The following is an 18,966-nucleotide window of genomic DNA, read 5'->3' on the forward strand; positions in this document are numbered from 1 at the left end:
CTGTTGATTACCATAAGAGTACATGTAAATGTTAAGTCACTATAATTTTTCAATAAACCCATGAATTGATTTAAAATTTTACAGGTTGCCTTTTAATAGTAATAGGAATCTATAATAACAAATTCAACATGCTAGCATTGTTTAAGTATATAGCCTATACATCCTTAACATCTCCGAAGATAACAAGACGGCGATGAAACCGTGATCGAATAACGTTCACGAGACGAAATGACCATCGTACGTGTAACGCGGCTAATCAGGCCTCCCGTGTTCGAAGTGCACGCCTACCACCTGCTACTGTTATTCGTTCTCAACTATGATGTTTTTTTGCTACGTCCCCCGAACGGAATAACCGCGAGTCCCGGTTCTGCCCAGAAAGAGGCAGATACCTGGAAAATTTGCATCGTTATCAGTCCGTATCCTCTCTTTCTTTTTTTTATCAATCCTTCCGGGCTCCCGCTTCGTCGTTCACCCCTGCCCAATCAACCTGGTTCTCTCTTTCGTCCACTCGCCGTCTATCTCTCTCTTGGCCTCCGTTCCAAGTCGGAGTACGTTCGGCACGCAGTTCGGTTACAAGCCATCGACGTATCGCCTGGACGTCGTCGTGGAATGTATATTTTTTGACGAGTTTTCAACCGGGCCGTGGTGGGGATGGCAACCCTCCGACGACTGACAGACCGCGTCGGATGGAACGGGGACAAGGATGGAGTCCGGGAGGCAGTGAATGCGCCGGTAAAGAAAAAGAGGGCTTCGAATAGCGGGCACCACAGCTTGCCTGCCTAGCTGCCTGTCGGTGGGCGGCAGGGGAGGATCGAGGGGGTGGTGAACGGAACGTAGGATGAGAAGCCGCTGGGTGGAGAGGAAGAGGCCAAGGGAGAGGAAGCCGGAAAGGGTGGCACGAGAAAAGCGAGAGGGAACGACAGAGAAAGAGGTCCCGATCGCGAGAGGGACGTGCGAGGTGGGCGAGGGAGAACGTGGCAGAGGGTGAGACGCGGCCTCTAGTAAGAGAGAAACGGACGAGCTTCGACGGGACAAGGGAAGAAGGACGAAGCCAGAAGAGAAAGAGGCCAGAGAGACACGAACAGCGGAGAACGGAAAGAGGGTGGAAAGAGAGAGAAAGGGTGAAGAGGACAGAGGACTCCGTCTTTCTCCCTTTCTCGCGCGCGGACTAGCACCGTCTCCCCTCCGCCTGCCTCTTCCTCCTACTGAGTGAGCTCGCCTCACCGTCAGCCTCGACCAGCCACCCTCGCTCACCCTCTCTCGTATCCACCCGCGAACTGAGGACAAAAATCAATATGAACGTGTAGCCATTTCTCTTTAATCTACCGCTTACTGGCTAGGAACCGAACCGAACTGCGTCGAACCAGAACCGGACTGGTCGCTCCGTTGCCTTTCTTTTTCCCTCTTCTTCCACCCTCTTCCGTCGCACTTCTGGTGGCCCTTTCGCCCTTTCTTTCTCCTACCAACTATTTCTCGTTTCTTTGCACCGATCGGTCTCGTTCGTTTTCTTCCTCTCTTTTCCTCGCGCACACCGTCGTTGCTCCCCGCTTAGTTCGTTTCCGATCGCTCGCCACCCAACCCCCCCGCATCCCGCCAAACCCCACGCTTTTTTCCTCGAACGCGTCGCAGACCACCGCGACGTCTCTCTGTACCTGGTCGTCCTCGAAATTAGTAGCCACCGGTGCACCACCGTTACGAAATGCAAGGAATTCTCGATAGCACCCCAATTTACTACCCCCACCGTAGCCCCCGCTTCCCCTTGGTAACCCCTTTTTTCTTTCGCTCGTGTCCTCCTCGTTATCGCTTGCCCGCGTTCCTTCCCCTCGTTCGCCCTTTTTCCGTCTCTACTTCGCTCTCGTTTCTTCCCCCCACAAATACCCTTCCCCTCGATCACCCCCCGGCGCTTCGAGCCCCCCGAGGGCGGCTCAACGCACACGTGAGGAATCGAAGGATGACGATAACGCGTCGATCCGGGGTGACTGAACCCGCGGAGGACGCAGGAATTTTTGCACGGCCTCTGTTCGCCATTATGGTACTCCTCCCAATTTCCGAACCGCGGTCTCGAGGCATTCCCGTTCGCGTTGCATTTAATTCACCCTTGCGAGAATCGATCTGAGCACCCAATCTTTGTTTCGAGCCGCGTTCATTTTTTTTTTCACCGACTGCCTTCGAACAAATCAATTTTCAGTACAAACGGCGCAGCGTACAGAGGTGAAACCGGTAGCCGGGAAGATCGACTAGGGTTTTTCTTTTAGCTTCATTTTGTTAAATACAAAAGAACATCGAGAGGCCGTTTGATTATTTGTAATAGGAGCTGGTCCGCCGATTATCGTGGCGAATATCGAAGGAACGCGCCATGCTGCGCCGCGCCACGCCATGGAGATAGCGAATTCGAGTGCCCTTAATGGAAACAATACCGTGAATGCCAAAATCGATTCCCCCGTGGCGGAGAAAGAATGCTGAGAATAGACAGAGAGAGAGAGAATTACCGAGTTCGATTATTTCTAATAGAAAGAGTAGCGACAGTTGCCTTTTCCACCCCCTCTACCTCCCCCCCCCCCGGTCTCCATTACTTTTAACAATAAAAGAAACGAGAAAAAGGAAACAGCTCTTCCTAACAAAAATTCCGAGAGTATGTAAAAAGACCTGTGGACTTTGTATTAGTCGCTGGTGACCGCAATCAAGTTGCAAGTATCGTTCTCAAAAATCTTTCCTTATCACGGATTAAATCTTAATCGGTTATAAAGATCATGTGTATTGAAATGCTGGATGGACGCGGTTGTGAAATGTTCAGTCGCCGTCGGCGACGATGCGCGTTCCGTCACGTAAATCCAATGATAAGTTTAACGGCATGGCGCGGCGTAACGAGTAATTAGCCGCGTAATGAGATTTACCGCGACGTTTCGGGGTCATTTTACGTTTCCCTCGATCGCATGACACAAATTTTTACTGTTATTCGATCGCGTTACCGTTCGCCGTTCGGATTCATCGGCTGAAACGCAACAGTGTAGTGCGAGCAGAGTGTCAACGATCGTTTATGATTATTATCATCGTATAATTAAGAGGCTCGCAAGAACGACGGTTCGGCAGTCGCATTTCGATTTCGATTTCGACGGACGGTGACGTCGAATTGACGAGCTCGAGTGACGTTGAACGCCGAATTGACGAGCCGCGGCTCGTCACGGAATCGGTCTCTCGATATCGAATCACCCTGACGCGAGAATCGACGTTATTTCTTCGTCTTCCGCGTCTCTTTTCTTTCCTTGCTAATCGGAATCATAGATTTTCATAAAACGCAATTTTCCGAAAGTGGAACTCCGAGGAAAATTCGATTCATTTGTTGCAAACACATTCGCCATTCTTAAATCTGCTTCATTAATATGAGAAAAAGGAAACAGCTCTTCCTAACAAAAATTCCGAGAGTATGTAAAAAGACCTGTGGACTTTGTATTAGTCGCTGGTGACCGCAATCAAGTTGCAAGTATCGTTCTCAAAAATCTTTCCTTATCACGGATTAAATCTTAATCGGTTATAAAGATCATGTGTATTGAAATGCTGGATGGACGCGGTTGTGAAATGTTCAGTCGCCGTCGGCGACGATGCGCGTTCCGTCACGTAAATCCAATGATAAGTTTAACGGCATGGCGCGGCGTAACGAGTAATTAGCCGCGTAATGAGATTTACCGCGACGTTTCGGGGTCATTTTACGTTTCCCTCGATCGCATGACACAAATTTTTACTGTTATTCGATCGCGTTACCGTTCGCCGTTCGGATTCATCGGCTGAAACGCAACAGTGTAGTGCGAGCAGAGTGTCAACGATCGTTTATGATTATTATCATCGTATAATTAAGAGGCTCGCAAGAACGACGGTTCGGCAGTCGCATTTCGATTTCGATTTCGACGGACGGTGACGTCGAATTGACGAGCTCGAGTGACGTTGAACGCCGAATTGACGAGCCGCGGCTCGTCACGGAATCGGTCTCTCGATATCGAATCACCCTGACGCGAGAATCGACGTTATTTCTTCGTCTTCCGCGTCTCTTTTCTTTCCTTGCTAATCGGAATCATAGATTTTCATAAAACGCAATTTTCCGAAAGTGGAACTCCGAGGAAAATTCGATTCATTTGTTGCAAACACATTCGCCATTCTTAAATCTGCTTCATTAATAGTTAATTACGCAAAATGAAAAAATATAATCATTATAAAAATCTGGAATATTTAACGTAGTTCGCTACTAGAATTATGAAAATATTATACGTTTCTCTTTCATTTACATGCCACGAAAATGTTCATTCAATTTTGCATTTTGACAAAAATATACCGCGATGAATTTCCTATGAAAATTCTTTAACATCGATTTCCATTTCCGGTTTCCCGGTAGGCGCGTTAACAGTGTTCCGAGAATTGATTTCACAATAATAATAATAATCCGCGTATGTAGCGCGTACAGCGGGATGCATAGTGAAGCGCGGTATTTCGTTTCGAGCCAGAGTCCCGGAACCGAGTCCAAGTAGTAACAGTCGTTATTAGGTCAGACCGTAATCCGCGCAACACCGCGTTCCGCGATTTCGATCGCCGCGCCGGGGGTAAGTCATTTTTCACGATTATCATCGCGTTTCAAACCATCGAAACTCTCATCCAAGTGATCAATCAATCTGTTATATCATAGAAAAATACAGTGATCGATATTTCGTAATTATTGTATCAAACTTATAGATGAGTATAAAATAACTCGATTGAGACAGTTACAAGAAATTTTGCAACCAATTAGAAGTTGATGGAGGATAAGATTGAAGTAATTGAATTTGGGTATCTAATCACGTCTAAACCATTGGCAGGGGAAGAATAGCAATGCCTTGGAAATTTAACAGTTACAGAATTAGCCGATTGGAAGCTTTTCCTGGGGATTGGTAGAACCTTTTTTTAGGTGCAGCAAGTGCACGTAATCTTGGACTGGCGTTTCCGCCAGGAACAGGAAAAATCGACAGCGAGCGGCACCGATATAACCCGGGCGAAAAAATTCGGCGATACATTCGACCGGAAGCATTTTTCCATTCCATTTCTACGGAGGACAGAGAACCGTGGGGGAGGGAACGGGAGGAGAGAGACCAGCCGAGCCAGAAATAAACCAGGAAGAAAAAAGAAAGTGCATTGTTATATTCCACCCCCGTCCCGCGGCACCGACGCGAAGGCTAGAAACAAAAAAAGGGGTGGAAAATAATATGTACACACGGGCACGAGCCCCCGGTGCGCACCCCTAATACCTCTTAATGCTTATTCCAGTCGCGGACCGGAAGTTAGCCCAGTTCTGCTTCCGCCCCCTTCGTTGATCCTCTAACCCTGGGCCTCCTCACCCCCTTCGTACGCCGGTGCTTAAAAAGTTTGATGTAATACTTGAACGTGTCGTCTGCCTCGAAAAATGTGCTACAAAATTTATCCCATGCATGCAGATTTTTTTCAACCAAAATTAAATCCCGATCAGAACACGTTCGTCGTTAAGGGAGCCAAACTGTTGAGTCGCGAGAAACCTTTCGAAATCGCGAGAACGTCTGCAAGTACTTCATAGGCGTTTGGAGATTCTTTGTAGTAGCGACTAGAATATACGAGGTGAAACTTTTGACCAGCAATGTACATGGATCTCTGTACTAAAGTACATAGATACGTGTACGTATATATATATATATATTTTTTCCTCGTTCGGTTGGTTTGTTTTTCACGGAAGAAGCGGAAGATTTATCGGCGTAGAGCGATACCCCAGCTGCAATATTCATCGGTGGAAGCTTAGAGAGTGGCTCTCGGCTTTACCGTGGACATAGGGGCGGGCACACGGCGTGTAGTAGTACGCCACTGTTGCCGGCTACATATAGATTATTGATCAGGCAATAACTCAAGGACTAGTCGGGGCGCATATTACCACCATACCAAGCTGAGAGAGCGGGAGAGAGTAAGAGAGACCGTGTATATGCGAGAGAGAGAGAGAGATGTGGGGGGGGGGGGCGAGCAGACCAGGGCAGGCCAACCTACGTTCCGGCTAACGTTGGTACGCGGTAGTTATGCTAATTAAAGGCAACCTTTCGGCCGACATAACCTGCCCGTAGCCGGAGATCATTATGCGCACATGTGCCTGTCGCACCCCCTTTCACCCTTCACTCCCCAAACGGATCCCACCACCCTCTGCGATCTCTGTTAATGAGTTTCTTTTTGCCGTTCGCTCCAACTTTTTACTATCTTTCAAGTTGGCTCTCTCGATCAGGCAGAAATTTTACGACTTCATAGAAGACACTAATTCTTTAAACTATCTGACGCCTAGCTCCTTCATTTTATACCCGACGCATCGAATTTTATATAGATAGTACGTGCTATTAAAATTCAGTAAGTCATACCTAGCACTAAAAATGGAATTCATCGTCAAGACGATCTGCATAATCAATTGACATCGTTTATTGATAATATCTTAATGTAGGTTCATATAGGAACGACAGTCCTCTCGTCGATCCATTTATGTATGCACTCCACCTATTACTTTAATATCAACAAGACCGCGTGCTCGTGCGTGCTCGCTTTTGAATCCGACTGTGCGGGGTGGAATTACCAGCGCGGCGCGGCTCTCTTTTCCTGGGCGTGCGTTCCGGATAGAAAAATTCGCCGATAAGCGCGAGCCTCTCTCCCTATCGGTTTTGCCCGAATATGAATACCTGAGAACCGAGCGAGCTCCGGTAATAATGCATTTTCCACCGTGTTCCGATCCCCCGTCACAGCCCCCCGCCGCCACCCCTATACTACGCGTAGCTCTACCGCTGCTCCGTTCGAGCGGCCGGCCGCCCGCGCGCACCGCGGCTGCATTAATTAATGGCCGAATTAAATTTTAGGCGACCGCCAGCGGCGTCTAAATGTTTAATTAACTGGCTAATTAATTGGCGGTCGGATACTCCCGTTACGACGGCCTGGCTACGTAACATCCCTCCACCGCTCTCTCTATCTATCTATCTCTGATTAACTGTGCAATGTGGACGTTGCGTTTTCAAGAATGTGTTCACAAAAAATTCGTTTACCATTAAACGAATGTTATGTCAGGTAAAATTATGACGCGAGAGGCAATTGGTTAAGGATTAGAAATAACAGAAGAGCTTAAGGGTGTGCGACCTACATATGCGCCGATTGTTATAACAGATACGTATAATGAATGCACAGCGAAATTTCATAAACGCAGAAAGACAGTTGGTGGGCAAAGGAAGAACGGTGACAACCAGTCTAAAGAGATGCTGAGAGTCTCTCCGAAAAAGAGCGAATGAGGGAAATAGAAAAGAGTTGAAGGGATGAGTAACTGATGTCCGAGTAGAGAAGCGACAAGAGGCATTCTTCTTCTGGCGTGGCATTTTCCATAAGTGGATCGTTACGCCGATCCGCGACGCTGTATCGGTGGGGATCGACGGGGCAGATCCATCGACGAAGGAAAAGAAGGGACGGGGGGAGGGAGGCGAGGGTAGGGAACGAAGCCGGTATCAATGCGAAGTGGCCGTGGATAAAGAAAGGATGGAGGAGGAAAAAGAGAAAAAAAATGTATAATGAAAATACTCGAGCTTATAATAGCCGTGAAAGTCGGCCAAGAAATATACCCCTCCGTTCATGCACGTTCATCCACGGCGCAAGTAAGTGTACGACTCGTTAAAGTTCCCGGGATGCATGAATTTCGTTTCCCCATTGTTGTTGTTATTGTTGTCGCGCGGTTGCTTTCGTGCGTCAAGTGGGGTGGGTGGGCGTCTGCTCGATAATCCGTTTCTCTCGTTTCCTGAGGACGATTCCTGGGATTGTTCTACGGTCCTATTGATGGCGAACAGGACTGAGAGGCTACGTATCGGACTCCCTATCCACGCGATCGCGGTCTTCGGATAGGAATTGTTCGCCGCGCGATCGGATCCGGTAATTGCGATATATTATATTTGACTGAAGTGCCGGCGGACTACTATTCATCGCGGCATTCATCTTCGACGGATCTACTTTATACGGGAGGAAATAATTCGGTGGCCGGAAAGTTTCTCGATGACTGCCGGGAAATAAAATAGTACCGAGTTTCATGTACAAGGAAACGTCCACTGGTTCGTTACACAATTAACTTTCACGAGTACAAGAAACTCTATCGTTTCGGATCGTTACGTCAAACTTGCCCGGTACGACTTTGTAGATTTGGTAGCACCGATCAAAGTCGAAAATTTATCCGAGGTTTCATTATTCTGGGTCTGTGATAGTCGACGCAGAACGCAATTCCGTAACAGGACGGAGTGTAACGACAGTGACAAAGGTTCCCTACTAAAAACAGTTACGTGCAAGGCCATTAGGGTAACCTGACGACGGGCAATTCTAGCCGAGAGTCAAAGAACACGGTTTGGGGTAAAATTGGCCGCATCGTGGCGTCCGCGTCCAGTTGCTCAAAGCTCGGGGAACCGTCGCGTCGTGTGTTGTGTGTACCTTGCGCTCGAGTCACCTCGAGAATCGATCGAAGAGCTTTGGAGAACCGTTTAGACGGAACCGTGACTTTCTGCGCCGCGTCCGAAGGGTGGAAACGGGAGTGGAAATCGAGGTATCAGACCTGATGGAGTTGAAATTCGTGAGGAGAAAGGAAATGGCCAGAGATATTGGCGAAACTTATTGTATTATCAAATGGACGTGTGACAAATAGAAAACAAAGTCTTCTCCCGTGTCAAAGAAGAGAAATACGGGGTGGCTGTAAAATAAAACAGATCCACCGAGAGCGAGGTCGCGTCGAACGGGGGTGAAAGATCGGTGGAAAAGAAAATTGCCGGTTAGAAGCGGAGAAAACGGGCGGCGAAGAATTGCCGGGTAAAGAAAAGACTGCCGTCTAATAAGGCAGGTGAAAGGGTCGAGAGGGTGGACGAGGGTTGAAAGGAACCTATGAAAGAGTGGGTGGTCCCTCTCGCCCCGGAGAACAAAAATTATAACTCCTAATTGGGAGGAACTCGCGCTTCCAGCCCGACAAACACCAAATCGAACTGATTCAATCGATGTTTTAAAATCAAACATTTAACCATTAGCTCTTCTCCTTGGCGAGTCTCGAATTTAAATAAATTCGATGAGGAAATGAGAGAATGGAACGTATTCTCCGATCTCTTATACGTCGTCCGTGCTTTTATAAAAATCGAATAATCGTTTGTGCGCCTTTATAAATGGAAGTACATACGGAGCGAGTCGATAAGAATTGCTGTCTGAAATGTAGCTCATTGGCTATTCGGTTTATTAAAAGAGTTGTTTCATATGGTAATTCTCGTCGAGTATACGCAGCAAGAGAAACGGTCGAATAATTGTGGAAAGTAGTGAAATCGCGAGAGATCGAAGATTCGGGAAACGGCGTAGGAGTCGCGGCAGACGGCGTAGGGTGGGTGGGTTTCTTAGTTCGACTTGTGTCGAACGAAACTAGCGGCCAATGGCGTAACGCAGCTGAGCCATTATTGGAAACTCGTTACATGCACGGTGCCCCGCGCCGTTACAAAGGCGCGCCACCCTCTCCCAACCCCCAGCGACCCTCCGTGTCGCCGCGCCGCCCCCGCGGCCTCTGTTACACGAGTACTCGGCAAAAGCGACCACGTCGCTGTTAGATCGCACCCTCGACCCCCTCCCCCACCTTCTCTTATTTCGTTTCGTAAAACAAAATTGTTCAAGAACGAAAACGAAATCCTACTCGAGTCAAATCTGCCTATTTTCGACCCTTTTCTTGTGACTGGAATTTCTAAAATGGAAACACGTTTCTCAAGCAGAGGCGAAGTTATCTTTAAAAATTGAAACAGCGTCAGAACAACGAGTTTTTATTCACCAATTTTCTATTAATTCTTTATCAGCAATCCTCGCGGTAAAAAAAAGTTGATCGAACGGTCTTGGACACCGAGTAGAGAATCCGCGTATCAGAGATAAATGTCGCAATAATATTTCACAGGTACCGCGGTTACGAGAATTGGAACCAACCCGTCGTAGAGGAGATTGGTGTCGTTGAAACTCGCTTAAACCCTTTACCGAACGTCGCGTCGTCGAGGCAATCCATGAGCCACGGTTTAAGATTGATTCGAAGCGTTTCCACCGCATTTATTTAGTGGGCCGCCGGGAAAATCGCGTGAAAAATCACCGATATCTTTGGGAGGATGTTTGTTCCTCGTTGTAATATATGACCGTACAATCTACAGCTCTGATTCTATAGTAGTATATGCATTTGGCTTAGGATACATTGAAAATCTAAACTGTTTATTTAATACGATCACCATTATGTTTCACTTACTGCTTATAAAAATTAGGATACTGAGTGGGTAAGGTGAGCCTTGTAATACTTTTAGCGCTTTGTTAAAACCAGCCCTCTGCTAGAAGACCCACCCTTATCGGTCATCGGATATCAATGAAACACGAAGACGCTGTAAAGGCATTAACGAGTTTCGAGACACGTTTTAAAGTGCAAAGACACGGCGTCTCGCGTCCCCTTTTCGGGGATACCCGTCCCCGTACACGAAAAGTACCGAACCCTCTTCGATACCGAAACGAACAACGGGTTCATTATCGAAAAATTGATCTGATTAGTCGGCCGAAACTTCTTCGCCGGACATCCCTCTCGATTCCCACGTCGCGGCCACCTCGCGAATTAAGGGCTGCTTAAACTCTTCCGGCGCCCCCTTCCCCGCGCTCTGTCCGAAGTTTCCCCTTCGAAACACGGCCGCGTTAATTGGCGTTCGCGCGGTTTAAAAGACTCTCACGCGACGACACCGATGGAATTCTCGGGAACTTTGGAGAAGTTGGTTCCCGGCGTTTAGAAAGGATCAATCCTTATGGATGACGTTTTTGAATTAAAAAAAAAAAGAGTGCGCTTGTAGAACCTACTCGCAATTAATGATTACAAAAAATAATTGTTGGAGTAAAGTCTTTTTACACATGTTCGATATGTTTTTACGAAGGGGAGAGTTTGGAGAACGCGTGAGAATTCGGCGGGAAAAACACGGTTCGCGTTTATCGGTTGAACAAGGAACGGTTGGAAGGGGAGTGGAAAGAGGGTGAATTTTGCGCGCGGCGCGGCGTGCGCTTGACACACGGGCTTCGACGATATCTCGAGGCGAGCTTGCATCGAGGAACAACCGCGTGCTGCGATAGCAATTAATTTCATTAGCAAGCAAATTAGTCGAAGCGAATACTTTCGCGGACTGACGTTATCGTCGAAAGCGTGACAGCCGGTTGATAACACGTGAGTCTGACCAAATTTCTTTCCGCGTTCTGTCAACGAACAATTTTTTCCACAGAGACCGATAAGCGTAGGAAAATTGTATTTGTAATTGAACTCGAAGTTGATAAGCGACGGCACGAAACGATGGAGGATCGATTTTACGCACATTTCATTTTAGTAATTAGTTTTTTGAAAATGACGTATGGAACGCGTTCGCACTTTGCTTGCTCCCGAATGTCTGACAGATACCTTGGGAAAACGAACAAAGAAAATTGTCTACCTTCGAAACCCGAATCGACCGAAGTACTCAGCCACAACTTCCCTTAAAAGAGAAAAATAAGGACAGTGTGACGAATAAAAGAAAAGAACCCTAGGACCCGGATGATGTTCCGCTCCTTCGACGTAAATAAAAAAGAAAGTTGACGACCACCGACAGGGGTTTCGAAAAAGAAAAAAAATAGCAAATAAACCGAAAGGAGAATAACGGGGTAGGGGAGCGGATCGATCGACGGACTAAGTCGGACGAGAAACGTGAAAACGTCGAAGTAGCGAGAGACGAGGTATAGGTAATCTCGGTACTCCTCGGCCGTCTCATTCAAATCCTACGCTAAATTTCAATCTGACGTGTACAAAAGTCGAACCCTTCCGGTATCCACCCCCCCCCCCTCTCGCGGCCCCCACGTCCCCTTTCCCGTGACATAGCAGCGACTCGTGCTCGAGGCAACGGTCCATTTCTGCGATCCGTCCGCCACCCCCGCGCCCGAAGCTCATCCTTTCGACGTCCACACGTGTGTGCACCAGTCCATTTGAATCTACCCACTCGAACGCGCGCTTGTACACCGTCCAGCAAAAGTTTCCGAGTGTTGGAGTCGATGACGTTCGTGAGAAAACAAATTTTTGCATTCAGAGAATGAATTCAATTACTGATCAAGTTTTTCTGGTTTTATTGTTCGTACGAGAGGCACGAATTCGTGTAAACGTTCTATATCCGACGTGCAACGTAAATTTTGCACGGCAGTGTACGCGTGCCGGAGAACCACCCCCGCAAGTCCTTTTAAACCGGCCACCCCGCCACTCCGTCGAGCGTCCATTTTCCTCGATACAGGCTGGCAATCGGCGGTGTATCGGCTCGTGTAACACACGCGCGCATACGTGCACACAATGGTAGCACCTAATTAAACTTCGCCAGAGTACGTTAGACTTTCTCGTCGGTTCGAAATCAAGCTTACTTGCGAGCCGAATCGAAGTCGGTTCCGGTTCTTCCGCGAATTGCGACCGGGGATACCGGATTTTTGAGACCGTATCCGGTAGACTGATTTTATTCCACCCCCGCGCACCCTCTACGCTCCCTTCGTTTTCTATTAAACCGAGAACGTTAGGGAAAAATGAATGTTCGAATACGGGAAGAAAAGTTCCTTTCGCGATCATCCCTATGCTTGCCTACGGGGTTGAATTTGAATTTGCCTGGAATAGCATCCGGTGATTAGATTGGAAAACGAATAGGATGTCCGCATTCGATTGGCATTAAAATTGTATCCTACAATACCAAGGGATGATTTCTGAATCCCTCGCTTCTATAATGAAAAATACCCACGTCGAGCTTCCCGTCTTTCATGTAATACTGGATTAACCGCCAGCGACTAAAATAATATTCTAATTTTTCAGTTCAGTCGCATGTATAAATTAAAAGGCAACGAATAAGACTCGATCACAATTCGTTCGGAATTCGTATTTCTACGCGGTCGCTTACAAAATTCACGAGGCTAATTCGAAGAATACGGATGGTCCGTGGCGAGGGATCAAAATAATACGCGCTGGAGTTTCGCATTATTTAGCACGGACGTTTGTAATTGCTGGCTAGGTCGATAGAAATCGAGGATCTTTCAATTAATTAACTCATATCCTTTCCTCGCTTGAATTTCAGTTTCTGCTTTTATTAAGAATCTCAATTGGTTTCCTATTTATAACACTTGTCATCTGAATTTTCTGACTGTAATCTGTACTTAGAAAACTTATAATCTGTTGAAGTAACGATTGAATTTTTCATTTTTTAAAAAGAAACATTGATCAAAAGCTAATCAGTCTCTAACACCAATGTTTATACATTTAATCTGTATTCTATTTGAGACGTTAATAATCTATTTCACTATCGACACGGCAAAATTATACGCGGTATTTATAATTATTTTCAATGACAAAACGAAAAGTATAGATCGAACGAAAAAATGAATGGAAAAGAATGAATGAACGAATGAGAGAGTGAGTGAGTGAGAACGATATGCCTTGGTTCCCCAAAAATGTTCACCCTCGATTCCACGCGATTCGGGGCGGTGTGTATCAACCCTCAAGGAAACGGTCGATCAACCATTAGCAGGAATCTACGTTTGAAACGGTTGAACGATCGTCTAAAAGGGCACTAAAGTGGCTGGCACTAAGGACGTGATATCTAGCTTCCAAGTATCTTAATAGAACGATTGGGGTATAGAATTTCATTAGAGAAATACTAACTTCCAAAATTAAATTCAATCAAGTGATCTACGGTCTCTTTCAGCTTCTAGGGCAACTATGATAGTATTTAAAAACTCGATTCGTGGACGTGTCTACTACTTTTTCTTTGTGTACGATGCAGCTTGAAAAATGTCACCCTCGACAGAAACTATTAGGTAAAATTTTGCCAGTTTACAGACAAATCGTTTCTATTAGTAAGGATGATCAGTAAGGACGATGAGAAAAGGGTATTAGATAAAGTGATGTATATGTAAGTAATTTTGATATTACCATATGAGTTGTGAAACTGTTGGTGATGAGACTCGAGACCGGTTCCTGGGTGGTGGATATCCAGCATGGCTTCCGGCTCGCCTCCGCTCTCAGAGCAGTTGCTCAGGGCTAAAACCAAACCGATAGACACACACCTTGCGTTTAAACTTCTAATTTCATGGTTCTTTTCGCGCGCGGCGGCGGCGACGACGACCTTTGTCATCCGTCCGTTCCGCGGACCGCGAACTTTTTTCTATACCCTCGCCTTAGTTTAATTTCTCTTTCGAGTTGACTCCCGTTCTCGACGCCTCCCTTTCCCCTTCGTTATTAACAAAAAAAACACTTTCATTCATTTCGTGTCTCGTTAGAAAAATAATCAAATGAGTAACGCTTTTATCATTTTAATTTTTATAACGAAATTACGAAGAAATTATAACAGAATACAGCTTTGAAAGTATATTATTTACTTTTGAACAAAAATATATTTTGAAAAGGGGAAGGCGACACGTCAAGAATCGCTAGATTCGGGTTTCGATTTGCCGATCGCGTGACTTCGTTCTCCGTTTCCTCGTATTGCGAACAAACTGAAGATAAATTCGGCAAACTGAACCAAAACGTGCCGGGGAAGCAATCATAAATCATAAAGCAGGGGTACGTCGCACATATCGCTTAAAACTGATAAACTTATCAATACGAACTAAATATAAATATTGGCTGAGGGTGTCTTCGAAGTGGGAAACTGATATAAAATTAAGCAGTAACGATAATTGTTAATATCTAATTATTACGAAATAACAGTCGTGTGTAGAGGCAAAATATTATCAAGAAGCTTGTTTCAAGAGAGTCAATATCACGGTCAAAAATCTTTTCTTTTTCAAGTAAATAACAAACGTTTGTTAATTAACTCCTCCTTCGAAGACACAATACGGTTGATTACATTTCTAAGAAAAACAATTGATTGAAAACCGGTAAAGTAAACAAGTAGCGAAACAGAATTGAATTGAAGTGGTGAGAGAACAGAAAAATAAAACAGGGGACAGGGGTAAGGGATAAAGAGCGAAAAAACGAATTTCCATTCAAGACACCGACTGGTGGAACCAAGAGTTTTCGTGAGGATAACTGAAAGGAAAAGTAGAAAGGCGAAAGAAACGCGGAACGAAACCATTAGCCGCCGAGAATCTCGTCGATGTTAAACGTGGTGCGTTTCTTTGTCTATCCGTTTGGCTGGCTCTACTTCGAGAATCGTGTTCCGGTTTGTTCGGGACTCGGTCAACCCTGCGAGATATAGATTATCAACGCCTCAAAACGAGACGCCTCGTCTCTACGCCGAATTTTCTATTTTTCATTCTCTGTAAGTACTTATGTGGACTCTCCTCCGAGTCCGTTACGATCTTCCATGTTGTGACTGCCGGTCGGATCTTCGGACGGTGATAAAAGAACAATGATCATTGCTTTCTCTCCCCTTGCGGATTTCCTCTTTCATTTTTCGGCGAAACATTCGCGTTTTTTTACAAGGGACAGTGTCAATTGATGAAAAGTTGAAAAAAAAAACGAGGGGGGGTGGGGGTGAGGGTGGAGTTGAATGCCATGTCAATTCTGACGTTGAATAACACCTGGGTGACAAATCCGTAGAAAGAGTCGCAGGAGGTAATAATTAACCGCGCGTTAACGCGAAGCGAAATGGGAACGAGAAGAGGGTTGAGGGTCGGTGCTGGCTTTCTTCCTGTCTCCCTCCTTCCACCCTTCACGAAGAATCATCCCCGTTGGTTCCCTGGTACCAGCCTGTACATACGCTAGCCCGCGTACACTCCCGTTCATAAACACGTCGCTACGAATTTTTAAACAAAATCCGCACGGAGTGTAAATAAAATTTTTAATAGTTCCCTGAGGCCCCAGAAATGTACGAATTCAATATTGAACTTGAATTAATCACGTTCTTCGTTGTTTGCATTACATTTTTTTTTCTGACAAATTAGAAATTACGATTTTTAAATTGGAACTCGATTATTACTTATACTGTTTTATCACGGAACTATAAACTTCTAAACGGGATTGTACGTAACAGCAGACTGACATGTATGCCTCGTAACAGTAAGCCGGTTCCCACTCTGAGAACACTGTTACGCTACGTCTACGTGCTGGAAAAGAGGGTAGAAAGTACGAGAGAGAGAGAGAGAGAGAGAGACAGACAGACAGAAAGAGAGAGAGAGAGAGAGAGAAAGAAAGAGTAAGGGGGGTTGTTAGAGCCTCCCCGTGTGTCCGTGCTCGTTTCAGTGCGAGAAAGAGGGAGATAGACTTTGTGTAATACGTGCGGTGTACATAGACGTGTACCGCATGCATGACGTGAGGATGAGTCAGCTAGATGGAAGCGGTTTCAGCCAGGAATTCATCACGGAACTTTCCGGAAATATTTTTTATTTCGTGTCCTCCATTCAAGGAAATCGTTGCAACCCTTTCGCCGGGAGTTTGACAAGAAGTCGAGTTCGTTAGCGAGCCTCTTTGAACAAATTCACATGCCATCTTTAGAATCGTTTGCTGACATTTAAAGTACAGAGATTAGCGGCAAGATTTTGTGAAACATCAGGAATTCCGTATAAAATCGTCGATGCGAGTCGATTCAACGTCGTGCATAAAATTTTGAAAGGCTGAAATTGGAAACAACCGGAGCCATTGGCGATTCACAGGAAACGCGACACACAATCATCAAACACCATTTTTCCTTTCGGTTCGGCCTCGCGACGCGAAAGAATTCTTGTTAACGTTTCGCGAACGAGAGGAGGCTCATCGTCGCTCGAAGGAGAGAGGCAGGTTAGCTTATCGTAAAACATACCAGTGTCGCCTTTCGTTTATCAACGACCCGAGCAAAGTTTAATTCGAGTCGCGCTTGCAACGACCGCGACAATGCGTTCCGAGGGAACGCGACGCGACGCGAGAACCAACGAAACAAACGTCGGGCCGCCGCGTGCTTCCACTCTTTCAGTTCGCCATTCAAATTTACCAGCTTTATTACGCATTTTCGCGTTTCCTATTTCTGTTCCATTCCCTTGTCGAATATTGTTAAAGTAAATATATTCTGGTGGTTCTTCCTATTTCGTATTCGCACTTTCGTTCTGTTCCCATGATTTACTAAGTTCCCTAAAGGAAAGTAGGCTATTACACGGAGAACGTTGAGACATGTACGTAGAAGATCCTGTATAGATCTCGATTCCTCGATTGGATAATCCACGAAGATGAAAGAGACAGAGAAACGATGGGGGGTCGACGGTCAGGATTTCACTGGGCACCCCAGCCCAACAACGGGGGTAACAGCTGTTCGAGGAAAGGTGTTCGCCAACGTGACATCTGCACCTTGGTAATTCCCCCCTCCGTTCACTTTTAGCAGTAGAATAGCCTTTTCTATTGACCGAAAACAGACTGGACTCGTGCGCGCGATTAAATGTCGATTTTCTCAGAGCGGGATCGATGTTCGACGCATGGTGATTTCCATCGATCGATCTCGAGCACAGCAACGCACGATAAGATCCTGTATTACAATACTATTGAAAAACGAAAACGAAATACCGCCGAAATCGATCAGAATTGATTGTTGGAAAGTGTGCCGCACTAGACAAACGTTGTACGAGTGTGAGAGTGGAAACGGAATCCAAGAAGCCGGCAGGATGTCCCGTTGGCGGTGGCAATTTAAGACGCGCGCGAATTACTCGCAACCTTTGCGTGGACGCGAAACGGTTCACGCACGATTCGCACACGCGTGAAGCCAGAATTTGTACGGCCTCCTCGTGCGATCGGTGTCGCGTTTCCGCGCGTGCCCCCGCCTCTGCTTCGTTCTCTTTCACGTCACGATCCTCATAAAGATTACAAAACTAACGAACGCAGTTAACTATTAAACCATTTTTGGAAACACGTTCGATAAACGGTGAGAAGAAAAGATCTGATCGCCAACCGAAACGCCTGTGCCAGGAGTAAAACCGTAAAGGATTGAATTTTTTATTAGAGCAACTGGAAGATGAGATTTCTCTAAAACACAGTGCAGATCTTGGACTGTTATTAATATAACGAAGCGGTCGGGATAGATATATGCGCGCAGGGGATGAATTCTATACTTGGAAAAAAAAAGGAATCTCGCCGTGGGACAGGGGAGGGCAGCAACGTTGAAAATAATTGTCCTGTGACTACGGGCCGGAAACCGCGCACCGTTCATCCTCGTCGCGTGAAAGCCCGCATATCGATACTCCTCGCTTTATCGTACGTACTCGTGTATCTACCGAGAGGAAACGCGTTCCGAACGCACACGTGCTTCGACGAGATCTTTTTTCTCTGTACGCAACACGATCATCGTTTCAACGAGTTTACGAAGCCCCAATGAATATGGGAAGACCGTAAAAAATCTCGAATACGCTTTGCATACATTTTTTTTATGGTTAACAACGATATCGTACACTGGAGACCTTTGGGATTAAAATTTGTTCGGAGCTGTGAGACAGGCATTGAATTGTCTGATATAACAAGGTCACGCGAGGCCGAAATCGCGCGAAGGAAAATTACAGATGCGAGTGACAGCTGGTTGGAAAGGTGTCGTTCGCAGGAATAAAGAAAGAAACGGAGGAGCGTAGCACGGAACGTGTGGAGAATGATATCGCCGAGGGAGAGGGTAAGGGAACGAGGAGAGGAGCGAGCAACGGGGACGAGTGACGTCACGACCGGGTACCCTTGTGGTACCCACATCATCTGTCGTCGTGTAGAGGTGCTTCGAAAAGTAAAATGAGAAAAAAAAAACAGGCACGGAGTACAGAAGAAGGAGGAGGTTTCAACCGACCGAGGTGCGTGCGAGGACCGCTTCCTGCGAATCCTTCGTTCCTACGCGTCTCTTCCGGATTTCTTCGTCGCATTTCTTTTTTTATTTCACGCGAAAGTCAAAGGAGGTTTCCCGAGGAGTTCCTTTCTGACCTCGATTTGAGTCGCTTTATCCATAATTCTCTCTGCTTCGTAGCTGTTTT

At 46.2% G+C, this 18,966-nt stretch overlaps 1 protein-coding gene across 4 annotated transcripts in view; it reads right to left on the reverse strand.

Annotated features, from left to right (window-relative positions):
• Positions 1–18,966, reverse strand: part of LOC108624078 (one cut domain family member 2) — a 63,857-nt gene that overhangs the window by 35,845 nt on the left and 9,046 nt on the right. For 2 of the 4 annotated variants that reach the window (XM_026812816.1, XM_026812818.1), the window contains exon 2: positions 13,991–14,098. The exons of the other annotated variants lie outside the window; for them this stretch is intronic. In XM_026812816.1, coding sequence (XP_026668617.1) covers positions 13,991–14,098 — 108 coding nt within the window. The remainder of the gene's footprint in view (positions 1–13,990; positions 14,099–18,966) is intronic. 4 annotated transcript variants of the gene reach the window in all.

The sequence above is a fragment of the Ceratina calcarata genome, unplaced genomic scaffold (genome assembly GCF_001652005.2).
Source record: "Ceratina calcarata isolate Rehan_Ccalc_2016 unplaced genomic scaffold, ASM165200v1 scaffold297.2, whole genome shotgun sequence".
Taxonomy (NCBI): Eukaryota; Metazoa; Arthropoda; class Insecta; order Hymenoptera; family Apidae; genus Ceratina; species Ceratina calcarata.